The sequence below is a fragment of the Puma concolor genome, chromosome C1 (genome assembly GCF_028749965.1).
Source record: "Puma concolor isolate L17-30 chromosome C1, mPumCon1.1.hap2, whole genome shotgun sequence".
NCBI classification, from domain to species: domain Eukaryota; kingdom Metazoa; phylum Chordata; class Mammalia; order Carnivora; family Felidae; genus Puma; species Puma concolor.
This window is the reverse complement of record NC_141674.1, coordinates 21,720,566-21,740,934: the sequence shown is the minus strand read 5'-3', so window position 1 is coordinate 21,740,934 and position 20,369 is coordinate 21,720,566. Positions and strand designations below refer to the sequence as shown.

The following is a 20,369-nucleotide window of genomic DNA, read 5'->3' as shown; positions in this document are numbered from 1 at the left end:
GAGGCCCTGCCTGAAGCCGCTAGCCCTGCTCCACTGTCATGTCCCAGGGCCCACTGGCACAAAGTGCTGGGGACACTACGTCGCTGCTGAAGCCATTCCAAGAAAATGGCTGTCAAGGACAGAAAAGGTATATTCTCTCTCCCTCTCTGTTTTATTTTCTCTTTATTTATAAAGTCCAGTTGGACCTAGGGCTCGGCAAGCCCCGCCTCTTGCTAGAACTCAGGGCTTGGGACTCTACCCCAAGGTTGAGGCGCCCACCCCCTGCACACAGGCCCTATCCTATCCTCATGACCCAATCTTGAGCCGCAGGCCGCCTCACTGTCCTGTCCGTCCCCCTCGCCCCCAGAAGAGGCCCGGCCCCACCACACAGAGACCCACTCTTGCAGCCCCTTTGTCAAGCCTCCAACTCTAGCACTGCTCCCTGGGTCCCGGGCCCAGTTCTTCAGGTCCCAGGCCAGCAAGCCTGCTCTGGCCAGAACCGGAAGCTGGCTCACCGCAGAGGCCCCGTTTGAGCTGCCGAGTCCCAGAGCCACAGGCCCTGCTCCACCAGGGTCGCCAGCTCTTCTCACCCAACACCAAGCCGACCGCGCCCCCACCCAGCCCGGAGGCACCGCGCCACCGCCTTGCCCGGTGCCCCGCCCCGCACCCGAGGTCCACCCCGCCCCCCCCTCCCTCGCAGGGGCTCCAGTCTCTCGGCCCCTGCCTCCGCTCCAGCACGGGCCCCCTTCTCCAAAACAGGGGCCCTGTTCGCCCCACTCCGCGTCGCGGCCCCGCCCCCTGCGAGCCCGGGGAGTCGGCCAGGTCACCCCGGGGAGTGGGAGGACGGCGGCGGGGCGGGCCGGCGCGGTCACGCGGCAGCCCCCCCGCCGGGACCGTCGGACGGGGTGCAGGCGGTGACCCGTTCGCGGGCCGTGGTTTCGCGGGCGCGGCTAAAGCTGCTCCGCTCCGGGCGGCCGCAGGGCATGCGGCAGAGCTGGCGGAAGCAGCGCTTGAAGTTCTCGTCGAGGAAGGCGTAGAGCACGGGGTTGAGGCTGCTGTTGGCGTAGCCGAGGGCGATGCACAGGTGCAGCGCGGCCACCACGAGCGGGTCGCGGCGGTCGATGTCCACCAGCGTCCAGACGATGACGAAGATGTGGATGGGCGCCCAGCACACCACGAAGGCGCCCACCACCACGAGCACCATGCGCGTGATGCGCCGCAAGCTTCGGTCCTTCTCCTTGGAGCCGGAGAGTAGGCGCACGCTGCGCAGGCGCAGCAGCATCAGGCCGTAGCACACGGTGATGATGAGGATGGGCACGACGAAGGCGAAGAGGAACACGCAGATCTTGGTCACCGTATCCCAGTACCAGCTGGGGCTGGGGAACTGGAGGGTGCATACCACTGCCCCGTCTGCCGGGGAAACAAGGAGAGACAGACAGCAGGTGAGGGTTGTGTGGGCCTGAGCATACCCTGCCTGCTTGCTACCCTTCTTGGTTTGGGCAGGTCCCACGCCTCCTCCTGGCCTTTGCTCAAGGTAATTCTTCTGTCTGAAATGTCCTCTTACACTTCTGTACTTGATGAACTCCTACTCATCCTTAAAGACCCCAGCGGGATTGGCCCTAATCTAGGAGGTCTCCTTTCTATATTTTCTTCCAGTCCCTTCCAAAGCCTCTACATCCATGGCCAGCAGCAATCATATAGTTTAGCCCAAAGCCCCCAAATGCCAGTTGTTGTGAGAACTCAAAACACCCTACCCATTTCCAGACTAGCTGCAATGGGGACAATACTGCTAAGATTGACCTAGAGAGCATGAATTAAGAGAACTCAGGCCTTACTAAACCTGTGGTGTGAACCTGGGCAAATTATTCAGCCTCTAGGAGAGCTTCCACAAAGTAGGACTGATAACAGTACTTAAGCCTCACAGGGTTGTTGCAAGGATTCAATAGGCTACGGCATGTGAAACATTAGTACAAGGTGGTTCAAGCTCTTGGTGTAGTCACAGGGCAGAGGGACAGATACATATAGGAGTCCAGAAGTCAGGGCTAGGTCAGGGAGGCAGATCTCAGCTTAATGGCAAGAAGAGCTGACTGCTAGATTTGTCCCCAGGTGTACCCAGGGTGGAATGAGCTCCCTGTTCCTGGAGTGTGGGTGTGGGCTGGATGAGCACCTTAGTGGATGTTTTGGGATTCAGAAACAGGCCTGAGACTCTCCTGGGGAGCTCCCAAGATCTCTTGGAACTCTGGGATTTGAGGAGCCATGCTGTGGACTTGGATCCTGAGAGTTGTAGAAAGGGTGCTGGGGATCCACAGAGGGGGTCCACTGGACACCAGGATGGCAGGACCCCCAGGGATGACTGAGTCCAAGGACTTCATTGTGCAGATGGCAGAACAAGGCTCAGAGAGGAACAGCACTTGTCCAAGGTCACACAGCAAGCTGCATACAGAACCAAGTGCTGAGCGGGGAGGATGTGCAGGGGATGGAGTGCGGAGAGAGGAGGCCCATCTGGTCTGACCCCTAGCAGGGCTACAGTTAATGGCCCATAAACTGAAGGCTGGCAGTGAGCAATGGGGCCCAGCTGCTGAGTCAAGACCAATTACAGGGAAGCTGTATGTGATGGTTAAGGTGGTCAAAAGGCCTCCCACCAAACCTATTCCCCTTCCACCCACAGCACGACCCTCTGCAGACCTCCAACTCAGGGGGCAATAGGAGTAACAGATACAAGGGCAGGAGCCTTGGGTGCTAGGCCAAGTTCCATCAAATGCCTAGCCACGTGACCCTAAGTAAGCCACCTGACCTCTCTGATTCTGGATGTATTCCTGCCTTGTCCTGAATATTTTACACATAGAGCCTCATTTAATCCTCTCAACACCCCATGATACAGTGTGGCTCAGATAGGTTAGTGACCAAGGTCTTTAACGTGGTTAAAACTACTTTCTGTCCCACTTCCTTATGTCAAGCAGGAGCCACATAACCAGCTATCACTAGGAGGAGATGGGCCATAACGTCTAAATGTTGGCCATACTCTATCACTCCTTCTCCATATTCATCTGCTGGCCAAATGCCAGCAGTGGAGGATTCCAAAACCTTCTTTAGGAGCCTGGGTTCCTGAAGAACTGTGGAATAAGAGCTCCTCCTCCTCTGATTCACGTTAGACGGTGATATGAGTGAGAAATAAACTATACTGCTAAGCACTGAGCTTTGGGGATTGCTTGTTACAGCTGCCACCCTGACTGATAGAAGTAGTTACTAAACTAGTTACCATTTTTACTCTGAGGGAATGTACCTGTTATTCTCTAACGGCCATTCTCTAGGGCTTGCTTTGGTCATCTGGGCCAGTGGTTTTCAAACTGGGGTGGAAGGGCATTTGGGAGGAGACTGTAGATCTTATGGCCTCCGCTGCTCCCTGGTCAGTGACACCCTCACCCAATTGGCCACCCATCTCCCTTTAAGCCAGTCATCCACACACTCCTGGCCAGCTGCTACATCCCCATAGATCAACCCTCCACCATCCCATTCATAAATTTCCGTTGGCCAGCAACCCATCTGACCACTGACCAGTCATCCGTTGTCACAATAGTCAACCATTCATGTCCAATTGGTTGACTACACACCCTCTCACTAGCCAGCCACCCACACTTTGATCAGCAATCCACACCTCTACTGGTATGGAGCCAACTACATCCACTCTAGTAAGTGGCCTGCATACCCACAGGGGCCCCCATGCTGCCTTCTGTGGTCAGTGGCTGTACCAAAGCTTCCTCACTCACTCACCCCGGGGGCGGGTCACGGCCATGACCATGATGGGTACACCAACACCTGAGGCCAGGACCCAGATGCAGATGTTGATCAGCTTGGCCTTGGCAGGTGTGCGGAAGTCCAGGGCCTTGACAGGGTGGCAGACAGCAATATAGCGGTCGACACTCATCATGGTGAGTGTGAAGATGCTGGTGAACATGTTGTAGTAGTCAATGGAGAGCACAACCTTGCAGAGCAGTTCTCCAAAGGGCCATGTCTCCATCAGGTACTTGGCACTCTGGAAGGGCAGTGTGCTGGTGGCCAGTGCATCTGCCAGGGCCAGGTTGAAGATATAGATGTTGGTGGCTGTCTTCATCTTAGTGTACCTTAAAAGGAAGTGCGTGTGTAATCGTCCCCATTTCACAGATTTCAGTTGCACATGAGACTCAGAGGAAATGATTTGCCCAAAGTCACACACAGAAGGTCAGTGGCAGAGGTGGGACTAGAACCCTAAACACTCTGACTCAGCATCACTCCTTCTCACTATAACAGATGCAAAAGGATTTCTCTGGCTGCGGGTGACTTTGGCAGAAAGTATTTTAGGAAAAAATCCTTTGTCATCTGAGGGGTACTAAGCAACATGGTTAAAAACAAAACTGGGCTCCAGAGGAAAACAGGTCTAGGTTCTAACCCTGCTTCTACTAGTTAGTAACAGAGGGACTCTGGGCTGGTAATTTGAACTCTCTAAGCCTCAGAGTCTGTAAATTGTAAAAAGGGAGTGATGCTTTTACCAACCTCATAGAGTTCATAGATCATACAGCACGTATCCCTGAGCCCAAAGCATGCAAGGGCTCACTATATGATAGTTATTATTCTTCATATGTGAACAATGAAGCTGGGGACTATACGAGAGTGACCTGACCCTCTGGCTTCTTCCACTGACCTTTTGGAAATATGACTGGCCAGCTCTGAGGAAGGGACTCTGCCTAGCAGACTGGCTGGGGCCTTGGACCTCCTGGGATGCCCTGTATGGTGGACCAGGGCTCCCAGTCCTTCCTGTGGTTCCTTCCAGACCTTCTTATCCCCATGCAGCTGGACTCACCCATACATCCAACCCAAGGCATGAGCCCCGGTGTCCAAGCCAGATGTCTGCAACTAAGCCTTCCTGCACCTGAAACATCCCTCCATGATCTACGCTGCCATGCAGCTGCCTGCACCACAGCTGCCCGCTTGTTTGGCCTACATTTCCATCATGGCCCTCTCTGTACCAGGGCCTGTGCTGGGCACAGGACATCCTGGGGAGGGGGGGAGCGGGGGCTGCATACACTGAAATACTGTCCCAGTGCAATGTGATCGGCGCAGAAACACACAGGTACACCGAGGCAGGGAATAGGACTTCTTTCATGCCCCTAGAGTGATCTGAGAAACCCAGAGAAGGGTTGCACGAATGACTCCTCAAATTTCAGAGCAGGAAGAGCCCTTGAGAGATTGAGGGAAAGTGATTTTATGCAAGTATGGTCCAAGGACTCCCTTCAGAATTCCTAGAAGTACAGACTTGGACCCCACCTCAGACCTACTAAAATCTGAATCTATGGCACCCAGGCCTAGCAATCTTCATCTGTTTTTTTGTTTTTGTTTTTTTTTAAGTAAGCTCTAGGCCCAACGTGGGGCTTGAACTCACAACCCCGATATCAAGAGTCACATCACATGCTCTACCATGTGAGCCAGCCAGGTGTCCCAGAAATCTTTAACAAGCACCACCCGCAAGTGATTCTTATGGGCTCTAAAGTTTGAGAAACACCACGTGGCCTAAAGCCCATCTTGAGAAAAGACGGGGAAACTGAAGCCCAGAGAGGGGTCATGGCTCACCCAAGATCACACAGCCACAGTGGCAGAGCCAAGGCGAGAACTTAGACCTCCTGACTCCCAGACCAGTGCTCTCTTTCCACTCTGCCCCAAAGGTGGAACCACACTGCCTGCCTCCACCCCTCTAGAAACCCCCTGCTACCACGCTGGCCCTGGGTACCCAGGACACTGTTGTGGCAACTGTGAGAACGTGCAATGAATGCACACTGAGTGCCCCCAATGTGTTTTAAATGACTGAATTAATTCGTATCAGCGAAATCTCTTCCTTCATGAAGGGACTGATTTTTTTCAGTTAAAAAAAAAAAAAATGGACTCTCTCATTGTCCTCCAGGGCCAGCATCTGTCTCACTCCCTCCCCGAATAGCTGTCATTTGCCCCAGGGCTGGAGAAGCAGAAAGTTTTGCTCAGAGACAGCAGAATTGCAAGTCTCGGGAAGCCTGTCTTCAGCGGGGTGCGGGATCACAGCTGTGTGGGAGGCGGTCTCAACCCCACAGCTGACTCGTCTAATTTCGCTTCTTTTACGCAGAACAATTAGCGGCTGTTCTTTGCCTGCTATTTTGATTTGTGAGGATCCTTCAATTCCCAGAGGGGGCTGGGATGCTGGGAAGTGGGTGATGAAGCTGCTGTAGCTGGTCCAGGCAGGGCTGAGTGGCACCGCACTGACTGCTGGGCAGAGCCCCAGAGGCTCCCGTCCTAACCAGTGCCCCCACATCCTCCTCAACTAACCGACTGCCAAGCCTGGCCCTACTGGCCTCTTGGGACAAATCATGCCGTTCTCCCACTCTCAACGCCCCCAGGAGCTCCCTGGGGTTCTCTCCGTATTCCATGAACTGGTTCCTACCACCTCTCAGGGCCTCGGCTCCCAGAACTTTCCCCTTGCCAGATGTGCCCCGCCCCCACCCCATTGGCCTCTCTGCAGTTCCTTGGGGCACAGCAAGCCCATTCCCACCTCAGGTCCTCTGGACTGCTCTTCCTTCAGCCTGGAACCCCACATTTTGCATGACTTGCTCCTTCCCTTAATTCAGGACTCTATTCAAATGTCACCTCCACAGAGAGGCCACGCCTGGCCGCCCTGTCTAAATACCCCTCTCCCCTCCATCTCTCCGTCTCCTTAAACTGCTTCATTTTTCTTTATAGCACGAGCCACCACCTGACTTATACTTCTTTTCTCTCCGTTTGCCTCTCTCACCCATGTAATCTCCCCGAAAGGGAGGGGACTTGGTCCATTTTGTTCCCTGCTGCATGGCTGGGCATACCAATAGCACCTGGCAAACAGCAGGCCCTTGATAGACATTTGTTTGCGTGCAGGTCTTAGTCCAGGCTCTCACGGAGACCATGCAGCCTCCTCCCTCCCCCACAATTCATCGTCCAGGTAAGTCAGGGTGCTCACTACAAAAGTAGATTTGCTCAGAATACTCTACGGCTTATTAGTCTTCCACGACTCTCCATTGCCATCTGGATGAAAATCAGACCCCTCAGACTGCATTCCAATGGGGTAGACTCCTTCCCCATAGTGCCTTCCATGTCCCACCAGATCTGTAGTTCCTCAGATGCCCAGTCTAGCATGTCCTTCCTGCTAAGGAAAGCCACTGTAATGGTTTGGTGGGAATCCTTCCAACACACACACACACACACACACACACACACACACACACACACACACAGATTTTTATAAAATTTTCTTTGCCAATGTAATGCAATTACAAATTACTTTGTGTAAAAAAGTCATATAGTACTATAAATGAAAACAGGTTCCTAACTCCTCTTTCCTGCTCCCCAAAGGCAACATTTTTAATATGTTTAATTATTCTTCTAGTGATTATCTCCATAATTCTAAGTAATATGCATAGTTGGCTATTTCTTAATTTATCAGTTTTAGACAGTATGTGTTGAAGTTTGTATCAGTTAAGCCAGGCTACACAGCAGTAACAAATATTTCAGTGGCTTCACACAATAATAAGTTTATTTCTTATCCTTTCAGACTCCATGCAGTGTCTCCAGGACAGCTATATTCCATAAGGCAATGCCAGTTCGTTTCAGACTTGTGGCTCTGCCATCTTAACCCAAGTCCTCCTTGATTAACACAGAGGAAAAGAAACAGCTGCAGGTGACTGACCAGAACTAGTCACGTGGCTCCACCCAATGACAAGGGGTTGAGAAGTACAGTCTTCTATGTGCCCAGAAGCAAGGAAAACCAGATATTAGTGAATACTAGTAATGTCCTCCACAACCCCTAATACACTAGATGAGTATTAATTCTCTTACACTACCCAGCTCCATTTCCTGTCTCCATCCATTCAATATAGTTTTATCACAACTTCTAAATTTTTAGTTAAATTAAAATCTGGGATATAATATCTCTTTTTTGGGGTTTACATTCTCACTACTTTATAGATATTGCCCATTGCTGAACCAAATGGTATACTATAATTAAGTTTATTTCTCTGTACATATTTTTGGTTTTCCTGGAGTTGACAATTGCCTATCTTTTCCTCATTTGCTTAGTTCTACGTACATATTGTGAAATCTCCTCAAACATTCCAGCAGACTTGTAAAATGCTTTTTCTACACAGTCACATAATCTATCAGTTCCTTTTGTTTTGCTAGTGACTCACCTCCTGGAATCTTCCTCCTCCCTTTTAATTTGGGACTAGTTGCTTTCTAGGCCAGCTGCATAGCTGTCCTCCTGTGCTGAAGAGCCTGATTCCTGGTTTGCAAGTCTTTTCTATCTTGGATAATGCCCTCACTTTAGTGAAACACCTCTTCTAGTCACTTCCTAAGAAAGGACACATAGGAAGTAAAATTTTATACCCTTTTTATACCCATTTACACATGTCTGAGAATGTCTTTATTCTATCCTCACTTCTGATTTGACTGTATATGGAACAGTAAGTTGGAAATAGTTTTCCACCAGAATTTTGAAGGCATGGCTCCCTCATCTTCTAGCTTCAAGTGTTGCCACTGAGGTATCTGAAACCATTCTGATTCTTGGTGATGTGTATATAATCTGTTCTCTCCACCTTCAAAACATTTAGGGTCTTCTCTTTATCCCTGGTATTCTGATATTTTGTAATGAGATGCCTTAGGGTGGTTGTTTTTCATTTGTATTGGTCCCTCTCATTCTGAAGATTCATGTCCTTCAATATGAAATATCCTCACTTCATATCTTTGATAATTAACTCCCTTCTGCTTTCCCTGGAATCCCTAGAAAATTTTCAGTCAGATATTGGGCCTCTTGATTGATCCTTTAATTTTCTTATCTTTCCTGTTTTCCATCTCTTTGTCTTTTTGGTACATCCTCTGGGAAATTTACTTTTCATTACCTCTCAACCTTTCTATTGACTTTTTTATTTTATTTTGGCTCTCATGTTTTATTTTCCCAGTGTCATTTCTCTTTCTTTTATTATTTCTTTTTTATATAGCATTTATAGCATCCTATTTCATGGATACAATATCTTCTCTTATCTCTCTGAGGATACTAATAATTTCTGTTTTGTATTTTCTTCTGCTCACTGCACTATTTGCTTCAAACATTTCTATTTATTTGTCTACTCTGGCCTCCCTCTTTTATCCTGGAGACTTCCTTCAAATATCTAGTGATATGTGACTAAGGTTGATCTTTGAGTAAAGCACTAAATAACTAATTGGCAGGTGTGTGTGTGTGTGTGTGTGTGTGTGTGTGTGTGTGTGTGCACATGCGCACATGTGTGCATGTGTGCATCAGTGTGGGGCTCCTGGCAACTGCTGCGCCTCACTGTAGGGGGACTAAGCAGAAACCAAGCTTTTATATTGGGAAACATCTAAATATCAATGTCAGCATGTCTCTTCTCTGGGACCTTGAGAAAAAGTCTTCTAACCTCCTGCCTGGGGAGCATACTTCTGGCTGTCGGGATTATGGTAGCAGAGCTGGAGAGGAAGTCTGTGGATCCCCCACTTTCCATTTGGTACCTCACTCTGATCCTTTCTGTGTCTGCTGGGCCCAAGTTCAGAGTTCCTCCAGCTTAACTTGAGGCAAAAACCCTTAACCTCCTGCAGAGTGGAGCATTAGTCACCTGACTGTGCAGGGTACAAGAGTGGGGGGCCTAAGGGTCTCAATGCTCCCTCTATAGATAATCCATCCCCTGCGCCTGTTTTCAGCCCTATACCTCACCCCTGCTCAGCCTGGCACTACCCTTCGAATTGCTCTGCATCATCCAAATAGGTGTTGACATCTCTTCAGGAACATAAACTGAGGCAAAAGAGATGAAGTGACTTGCCCACAGTCACATGACCAGTAAGGAGTAGAGCTGGTATTTAATTCATGCAGTCTAGTGCCAACATGTGGTAATGACTTTTCTATACTGCCCTTTAGTGCATGTTACCTTCCTTCCTGCCCCCCTCCCCTGCCCAGAGTTAGTGAAAAAGTCAAGGAATGTGAACTCACTACAGGTTGAGGTTTGTTCACTCTTCCAACAGGTAGGTTATTGATTAATAATCAAGCATCTGGTATGTTCCAGGCACTGAATAAGGAATACAGGAGTGAGGACGACAGTCTAGTTTCTTGAAATTCATGGTCTCAGGGAGGAGACAGACATTAAACAAATTGCTGCACTGATTAGTGTACAGTTACTCACTATTATGGCTCTACCATGAAGAATAAGAACAGGGTATGGTCATGGACACTACCCAGAGGGAGTGTGAGGGGGGTTTGTGGAAGGAGTCTGGCTTCGATTGGAAGGTCAACAGTGGCTTCTCTGAGAATGTGTGCTATGAACTGAATTATAAGAGACACTTGAGAGCTTGCTCCTCTCTCCCTCTCCTTCCCCTGCCCTCTCTTCTTGCCAAATGAGGACACAGCAAGAAAGTGGCCACCTAGAAGCCAGAAAAAGAGCTCTCATCAGAAACTGACCATGCTGGCACCTTCATCTTCCATTTTCAGCTTCCTGAACTGTGAGAAAATAAATTTCTGTTGTTTAGGCCAACCAGTCTATGGTATTTTGTTATGGCAGTTTGAGCTGATTAAGACAAGGTGACATTTCTACCAGGTTGGAAAGAATAAGGAGTCAGCCATGTGAAGATAAGGAGGTAGGTTGTTTTAGGCAGAAAGAACAGCATGTGTAAAGGCCCTGTGGCAGCAAAAAGCTCAATGAGCTGCAGGAAAGATCAGAAATTAAGTGTGACTAAATGGCAGTAAGCCCAAGAGGAAGCAACAGAAGATGTAGCAGGAAGTCAGCAGGGGTCAAGTCATGCACAGCAGGAAGTTTGGATTTTATTCTGAGTGCAACAGGAAGCCATTGGAGATTTTAAGCAAGAGAGTGATGTGGTTTGATTTGTGCGTGTTTCTTAAAAGATCACTTTGACTACTGTGTGGAGGCTAGATGAAGGGAAGAGCAAGACTGGGTGAGAGACTGAACTTTCTAGAAAGATAAATCATTTACTGCCCCACCCCTCAAAACCCTACTGTTGGTCTCTAATTTTTTTCCTATTTCAAAAAGCTGTAGATATGACATTAGATCCTTACCTTATGCCATATAAAAAAATTAACTCAATGGATGAAAGACTGGGCACCTGGGTGGCTCAGTTGGTTAAGCATCCAACTGTTGATTTCAGCTCAGGTCATGATTGCATGGTTCATGAATTTGGGCCCTGCATCAGGCTCTGCTCTGATAGTGCAGAGCCTGCTTGGTATTCTCCCTTCCCCCCCCCCTCTCTGCCACTTCCCTGCTCATGCATGCATTCTCTCTCTCTCTCTCTCTAAATTAATTAATTAATTAATTAACTAACTAAAAAAATGGATGAAAGACTTAAATGTAAGAGCTAAAACTATAAAGCTCTTAGAAGAAAATATCGGAGGAAAAGCTACATGATGCTGGATTTGGCAATGATTTCTTGGATATGACACCAAAATCACAGGCAATAAAAGAAAAACAGGTAAACTGGACTGCATTCAAATTAAACAACTTGGTGCATCAAAGGATGCTATCAACAGAATGAAAAGGTCCCACACAGACTGAGAGAAAATATTTGTAAATCACATACCTGATAAGGGCTTAATATGCAACATATATAAAGAACTTCTACAAGTCAATACTTAAAAAAAAAAAAGCAAACAACTGGTTTAAAAATTGGGCAAAAAACTTGCAAGAAATGCAAAAACTTGCAAAAAAACAACTGGATTAAAAACTTGGGCAAAAATAGACATTTCTCTAAAGATATCAAAATGACCAATAAGCACATGAAAAGATGCCCAACATCATTAATCACCAGGAAAATGCAAATCAAAACCACAATAAGATACCACTTGATACCTATTAGGATGACTACTATTTAAAAAAACAAACAAACAAAAACAAAAACAGAGGGATATCTGGGTGGGTCAGTCAGTTAAGAGTCCGACTTTGGCTCAGGTCAGGATCTCACAGTTTGTGAGCCTGAGCCGGGCTCTCTGCTGTCAGCACAGAGACTGCTTCAGATCCTCTGGCCCTCTCTCTCTGCCCCTCCTCAAAAATAAACATTAAAAAAAATGTCAAGTGTTGACAAGGATGTGGAGAAATTGGTACACTGTTCGTGGGAATATAAAATGGTGTAGCCACTGTGGGAAAACAGCAATAGCAATTCCTTAAAAAACCTGAAAACAGGATTGCCATATGGTCCAGCAATTCCACTTCTGGGTACATACCCAAAGCATTAAAACAGGGTCTCCAAGAGGTATCTATATACATTCAAAGTAGCACATTCATAATAGCCAAAAGGTGGAAACAACCCAAGTATCTATTGACAAATGAATGGATAAACAAGATGTGGTCTATACACACAACAGAACATTCCTTTTTAAGGAAGAAAATTCTGACACATGCTACAACATGCATGAACCTTGAGGACACTGTACCGAGTGAAATAAGCCAGTGACAAAAGGGCAAAAACCTCTGTGACTCCACTCATAATGAGGCACTTAGAGTAGTCAGATTCATAGAGGCAGAAAGTGGTTATCAGGAGCTGGGCGGCGGGGTTGGGGGGGTTCTTATTTAATGGGTAGGGAGTTTCAGTTTGGGAAGATGAAAAAGTTCTGGAGACGGATGGTGGAAATGGCTGCACAACAATGTGAATGTACTTAACGTACTTACAATTCGTTAAAATGGTGAATTTTATGTTACTTGTATTTGACCATAATTAAAAAAAAAGTGAATCATAAAGTGCTGTTATTGTGTCTGTTTTCTAAGTTTAAGAGTGTGGTGTGGGAATCCTTTAGAACTTGGCTCCTCAACATACTTATTACTTCACCTCTCTGAACCTGTGTCCTTGTTGGCAATTTCAGCATAACTGGCTTTTTAGGAGCAACACATGTGAAAGTATCTAGCTTACTGGCCGGCGTGTAGACAAGAACTGACAGCCCTTGGGGTTCTTTTTCCCCTGATACTATTCTGCTTTTTTCTCATAAGGTTCCCACTGGGTCCACCTCTGGGGGTGAGGATAGTAAGCCTGGCAAACCTCTACTGACTGTAAGATGCCCTGGGAAATCCTTTGCTTTTCTTCTAAGTCAAAACCCTCCATTAGGTCATCTTGAATTACACAGCTGCTAGGGGAGTTTGCTCTCTACAAAGAAGGATAATGATCTAGTTTCTCAGTCCTCAGTGAAGCCCCCTTTCTATGAAGGCCGGAGTGACCGGCCACGTTCATTCCACAGCCTTAAACCCATTCCATCATCTGTCGGACAAGCCCCATTGGCAGGGAAGATCATCACCACCTCAACGTGATGGAGACCGGGTGTGCTCTGTGCCTGAAGCACATTGTCCATACATGCTCCTGCGCCTCTGGAGAGCTGCACTTCTCAGCTGACAAACCCCTAGTAAGAATTTTCACCCCCGGGGAAAGCCACGCACTTGGTTAGAGCGGCTGCTATCTTAGTGCCTGGTGCTCAGAAGGTTAAAACGCTCCCTCCTTCGTGCAAGGCCTGCATGGGACGGGTCTGACAGCTTTGGGTCGGTTGTTTGCGTTCTTTAAGCAATATTCTCTGTGTGTCTTTTCCTTCATGGGCCAGGCACCATGCCAAACCAGTGACTGCATGACTTCATTTCCTTCTCACTGCAGCCCTGAGTGCTAATTCCGTCCTCACTCCACAGATGAGCTAAGATGGACGGCTCGCCCAAAGTCACGCAGCTCAAAAGTGCCAGCAATGGGATGCAGCCTTAGATCTGGTCTCTGCACTTTGCTGTTCACTGTCCCCCAGCCTCCCTGCCACCTGCACTAGCTCATCAAACAGTAGCCAGGGAGAGGGGCCCAGCCTGGAGGCCAAGACCAAGTGGAGTAAACGTCTGGACGTGGGCTAGCTCCACAGCGTCCTTCTGTTTTTCACACATTCCTGCACCCTGCTATGGTCTGGGAGTGTGGAGACAATCTGCTCACAGTCCAGGTGGGGTTGGGAGAGACAGACCCACAAACCTCAGAACAATGTCACAGGCACAATGGCGACACATGAGGAAGAGAGGTCAATTCAGAACTAAACGTACACAAGGGGGTGGCAACCAGCATTTACAGACAAGCACAATGTGCCGGGTCTTTCCCAGGCATGATTTTCCATACTCTGTACACCTGAGTTTTGTTTATTTTTCTTTTTTTTAATCTTTATTTTTGAGAGACAGACAGACAGATTGAGAGCAGGGGAGGGACAGAGAGAGAGAGACCCAGAATGTGAAGCAAGCTCCAGGCTCCAAGCTGTCAGCACTGAGCCCGACGCAGGGCTCAAACTCACGAACCTTGAGTTTATGACCTGAGCCAAAGTTGGGCACTTAACCAACTGAGCCACCCAGGTGCCCCCCTCTTTTTTTTTTTTTACTAGATAATAAGCATTTATTGGACACAGAAGATGTGCCAGGCATGGGGAAAACATTTTCCATCATTTAGTCCTCCCAACACCCCCACAGGGTAGAAAGTATTTATTATTCTCAATTAACAGAGGGCAGTAAAGGAGCAAGGTTGCAGAGTCAGAAAGAGACTGAGTAGAGATTCAAATGGAGTGCTTTTCCCTGAAAACCCGGCACCTTCATTTTAACTTTGGTTTCAGCTTCTCTCCCAGGGACCCAAAATACTCTGTGCCCCCCTCACATACTCTTGTTGACAATTAAAATATAAGCTCTCTAAAGGCATGGTGTTTCTCTTGCTCACCACTATGTATCTAGAACCCACAGCAGTTCCTAGTACAAATAATAATGTGCTCAAAACCCATTTGTCAATGAAATAAATGTCATTGTGTGTCTTCCACACTAGACTGGGGCATCCTTCAGGCAGGAACTGTGTCCCCTCCATGCTGTATCCCAGGTCTCAGCACAGGGCCAGGTCAGAGGAGACACAGGATTTACTGGAGGAGGCCCAGTGGGACGGAGGAGTCCAGGTGCCTAATCCTTGAAAGGAACCAGCCACAGACTGAAGAGCTCACACTGAGCCAATTCTTCCTCCCCACCTCCTCCTCACTTCTATCCTCAACCCAGACCAACCCAGGTTCCCTGAAGGACACCTGAGCCTGACCCTGTTTGCCCTGAATCTGAAGTGACTCAGATCTGCCGTGGCGAAGGGAAATGTCAGATCATTTATCCAAAGCAGCTAATTTGTTTCTAACTAAACAGAGGGGTATTTTCTCCCCTTAAGACACCACAGCCCATGGGGATCAAAGTGGGGGCAAGAGACCTGAAAAGAAAAACAATAACGGCAACAAGGTAGGAGCACCACCCTCAGTCCGATCCAACCTTGGGGACAAATCAAACAAAATGGCTTCAGCCTAGATCGAAACACATTTGGTTCCAAACAGCATGGTTTGCTGGAGTATTTAGAATCAATTTTGTTCCAAATGCTTTTTGAGATCTCAAAAATAATAGCTGCTCACTATAAAATGTTCAAATAATACAGAAATCATTTAATAAAGAAAATTTAAAACCACTATTAACATTACAGGCCATTGTTACAGATAACTTGCAAACACTCATACCCTGTTTTATATAAATGGGATCTTGCTCTAATACTGTTACATAACCTGTTTCTTTCTCTCAAAAGTATGCTGTGACCATCTCTCTATATCCATAGATACAAATTAATATAATTTTTGATGACGGACTGTTATTCTAACCCAGAGGTCAACAGACTTTTTCTGTAAAGGGCCAGAGGGTAAATATTTTAGGCTTTCAGGCCACATAAGATCTCTGTTGCATATTCTTGTTTTGTTTTTTTACAACCCTTTCAAAGCATAAAAACTGTTTTTAGCTCAAGGACCACAGAAAAACAGACTGCAGGCTGGGTCTAGTCTCACTTATGGACACTGAAGCTCCTGCATGAAATAATTTAATAAATTCCCTATTGAAAGATATGGACGTTGTTTCCACTTTTTTGTTATTATAAATAACGTTATGATAAACTCCTTTGTGCACTCAGATATCTGTTGGTCTCCTTGGGAAAAAGATTCCTAGAATCTCAGAGCTGGAAGGAACCTTTACAGTGACACGGGCATTCCTTCTAAGGCACTCCAGACAAATGGCCTTGCAGTTTCTGCTTGAGTGTGCCCAGAGAGGGGGAACTCACCACCCGCAGGCACAGTCCAGCCCACTGTTGGGACGACTCACAGGGTAAGCAAGTTCTCTCTCTCTTTGTTGGAACTAAGGGCTGCCTCTTTTTCACCCAGTACTATTGTTCCCCATGCTGCTCATGGAATCACAGAATCTAAAACTAACCCTTCTCCCTTCTGACTGTTGGAAAATAGGAGGTATTAACAGTGCACATCTCAATTGTGGCTCCGTCGGTTAAGCATCTGACTTCGGCTCAGGTCATGATCTCACAGTTCGTGAGTTTGAGCCCCATGTTGGGCCCCCCTGGGGCCTGCTTCAGATTCTGCCCCCTCTCAGAGATTCTCTCCCTCTCTCTGCCCCTCCCCTGCTCGTGCTCTCTCCTGTCTCTCTCAAAAACAAATAAACATTAAAAAATTTAAAAAGAAAAACCAGTACGCACCTCATCCAGCTGTGGTGAGATCAGAGCTAATACAAGTAAGTGCTCAGTCCAAGTGAGCTGTTATGGCCGGTTGGTTAGCTGCCTTCTCAGCATCACAGGGCCATACCTGGAGCCCTCAGGTACGCTCCTGACTATCTGAGTAAATAGGATACCCTCCTCTTGGGTTAACGGAGGGCCAGAGATGATGCAGGTAAGCTACATGGCAGGCACACAGATGGTGCTCAGGCCTGGCCTCCTCCCATCTCTCTAAGCAAGTAAGTGAGGCCAAATCCATTTTCTGTGGGATCTAAAACCTCAAATCCATTAACGTGGACATATGCCCCAGCAAGCAGGGCTGGCCTCTGCGGACAGGTGTCCAGGTTTCTGCCTCGTGACTGGCTGCATTCTGCCCATACCCAGATGAGGTTTCCAGTGTTTCCTACCTCACCCATCACTGCTGGTGGGGCATCAGCTTAGGCTGCACCCCCTGTCACACAGGCCCCCAGGTGGGTCTCCTCAGCTCACAACTCTGTTCATCTCCTCCTTCTGAACTGCTCCAGAAATTCCCTGCCCCCTGCACATCCGCACTGTGGGCCAGGGGCTCAGCAGAGATACTGTCACCACCAAGCCTTTAATAACTGTGGTGGGTGGAATGGTGGCCCCGAGAAAGACACTTCCATGTCCCAACCCTTAGGGCCTGTGAATGTACTGAATTTACTTGGAAAAGGAGTCTTTGCAGACATCATTAAGGATCTGGAGATGAGACCATCCTGGATTCTCTGGGTGGGCTATAACGCCAGTGACAGGTGTCCTTGTAAAGGTGCAGACAGAAGCAGAGGCTGGGGTGATGCAGCCACAAGGCAGGCCTGGAGCCACCAGAAGCTGGAGGAGGAGGCAAGCAAGGACTCTTCCCAAGCGCCTTCAGAGGAAGCACCGCCCTGCAGACACCTTGTGGACTCTTGGCCTCTAGGACTGTGACAGAATACATTTCTGTTGTTTTAAGTCCATGTTAATTTGTTAGGGCAGCCCTAGAAAACTAAGGGAGGTGCAGCCCAGAGAGAAGCATGGCCTTTGGCACCAGGTACACCTAGATTTAAGCCTCAGCCCTGTCTCTAACTAACTGTACAACCTTGGGCAAGTTCTAACTTGTCCCGAGCCTCAGTCTGCTCCTCTGCGAACTGGGAATAATGATCCTTCCTCAGGAGGGTGTGGTGAGTACCAAATGAGTTCATGCTTATGATGTCCCTAGCACACTGCTTGGCACACTCATATCATAGTGGCTTCTCTTGTCCAGACAGGGGAAAAGGGCCCAGAATGATACCTGCTGACCTGCCCTGGGGGTCCTGGGCTCCCTCCTGGCTCCTGTGCTGGCCTTTGGTAACCTGTCACCATTTTGGTGAGACACAGAGCCCTGTGCTGGAACTTCAGCACTGGAAGAGGCTCTGATCTATAACACTGAGTTCTAACCTCCTCTCCCCCTTTACAAATTGGGAAACTGAGGCCAGGAGAGGCAAAGACAGTTACACGAGGTTACGCAGAGTGTCAATTCTCCTGACTCCCGAGAGGCCAAGTTCTTTCTTCTCTACCAAGCTGTCCTCCTAGTAGCTAACTCTCAGATGAAGGGTTCAGGTGGCTGAGGCCAAAGGGAAAGGGGCGCTCCCGTCCAAGGCTTCAGCATTCCTGATGAAGGCCTGGGCTCTTACTAGATGCCCACATTCTAGGTCCCTGTGTCCAGTGATTAGCCAATGTCAGGGAGGTCCGTGGATGGAACCATCCCCCTCCCCATCATTTTCACCATCTCTATCACAGCAGCTACGCTGACTCAGTGCTTACACGGGCTTGACATAGTCTATAGAATTCTATCGTGACATTTACATAGATTACCTTGTTCAATTGCTCCAACAACCCTATGCAATTGCTCCATTATCATCCTTACACACAGGAGGAGAATGAGACTCGGGGAGTGTACTGGGTTGAATAGGTCCCCCCCCAAATTCATGTCCACCTGGAACTTCAGATGTGACATTATCTGGAAATAGGGTCTTTGTAAATGTCATTAAAATGAAGTCATACTAGATCAGCATGGGCCCTAAATCCAATGTGACTGGTGTCCCTATAAGAGGAAGCACAGAGACATACACGGAAGGAACATAGCCATGTGAAAACAGATGCAACCACTGCAGAGATGCAGCACAAGCCTAAGCGATGCCAAAGATTGCCAGCAACCACCCGAAGCTAGGTAAGGGGGAATCCTTCCCGAGAGCCTTTGGAGGGAGCATGCCATGCCTGATTTCACACTTCTGGCCTCCTGAACTGTGAAGGATACATTTCTATTGTTTTAAGCCACCCAGTTTATGGTCATTTGTTACGGCACCCCTAAGAAATGAATACAGAGGGGTTAATTGTCTTGCCAGCCGTGGCCTCAAACACAGAAGCAATCAATGTCTGTTAAAATGGCTCCACTCCCCAGTTCTCCCAACAAAGGGACTTTTTTTTCCCCTCCCATCGGGAATATAGAATGTTAGCACTGAAAGGAAAGGTGGCTGGTGAGAGTATTTACTGAGCACTTACTATGTGCTGGTTGTGCTGCTAAGTAAGTGCCACAAGTGTGTTCCTATCCCACTGAATCTGCACAGGAGGTGAGCATTATCCCCATTCCACAGGTGAGGAATGTTGAGACTCGGGGGGTGAAGAAACCCACCAGAAGTCCCACAGCTAGGAGTGGCGGGATTCGGCCTTGGCTCCCACTGACTCCAGAACCCACTAGCTTAACCTCTACCCCATCTTCTTCTCCCAGTTTGTCAAGGTCAATCCCTCTGCTTTACAAATGAGAAAACCGAGGCACAGCCACAGCAGTGATCACAAAGGCTCGGCCCACTGTGGGGAATAAATAGCTTAAATAAAGCATCTGCCAGCCAGCCTGGGTCCAGTTGGGGCTCCCTGTGTTTGTAGACAAAGGACGGTTGCTCTTCCCGCTGATAAAACAAGCCAGGCTGGGCAGCAAGGGCTGCAAGCTGTGTCCCTGCCCACCATTTAACAGGAGTGGCAAGTCGCCAGAAATTAATTAGCTGTCTCAGTTTTGGCAAAGCCTAAGGAAGGAAAGTGGTTAATTATAACAAGGCATGTCACAGGAGATGATTAAAGGCTGGAACATGGAAATAAAGGGCCCTGAGTTGAACATGAGTTAGGGGGCAGGGAGGTCAGGTCAAGCTCAGCAATAAACAGAGCAGACACCTTGTGCAGTTCATGCTCATGTAAGCCAGGGAAGAGAAGCTCCTCTCCATCAGCCCAGCTCTGCTTCTGGCTTAACGATGGCTGGACCAAGGAATGGGGCAGCCAGACACAACAGAGGCCCCAAGAAAGCAGAGCTCCTCAAGTGTGGCATGTCAGCCCATGGGTCTCTGGAAATAGGACACATCCCTCCTACAAACACCTACGGACATGCTGCCTGAGGGTCAGACCCTAGGTTGGGGCTCCAGCTCTGAACAAAGGCTACTCCCCCTGCCCCACACCTGCTCATCTGAAGAGGGAGAGATGAGCAGTCAAGTGTTTGGAAAAATATGTGCGGACGGGGGACACAGGACACTGGTGGGAACACAGAGGAGGGGGGTCTGTTGGCCTGGGGGCAGCAGAGAAGGCTCCCTGGAGGAGAGATTTACTAAGCTGAGAGGCAAAGTGTTAATCTAGAGAGAAAAGAGGTCTGAGGCTCCCACACATCTTCCCTCTTGTCTTGTAGTTGGAGGATTTTTATTATAGATCCCAACTACTCCATAGAGAGAAGCTCATTAACAAAGTGTCAACTAGATATTTAGGAAACAGAGATGTCTCCTTAGGACCAGGGA

General features: G+C 48.3%; 1 protein-coding gene across 2 annotated transcripts in view; it reads right to left on the bottom strand.

Annotated features, from left to right (window-relative positions):
• Positions 1-724: 724 nt before the first annotated feature.
• OPRD1 (opioid receptor delta 1) overlaps positions 725-20,369 on the bottom strand; it is a 31,737-nt gene continuing 12,092 nt past the window's right edge. Inside the window, exons 1-3 of one of the 2 annotated variants that reach the window (XM_086716220.1) lie at positions 16,549-16,749; positions 3,751-4,100; positions 725-1,389 (exon numbers count right to left, since the gene is read on the bottom strand). In XM_086716220.1, coding sequence (XP_086572346.1) covers positions 848-1,389; positions 3,751-4,100; positions 16,549-16,553 — 897 coding nt within the window. In that variant the 5' untranslated portion in view covers positions 16,554-16,749 and the 3' untranslated portion in view covers positions 725-847. Of the gene's footprint in view, positions 1,390-3,750; positions 4,101-16,548; positions 16,750-20,369 lie in introns of those variants that run through there. The other variant, XM_086716219.1, reaches the window with a different exon arrangement.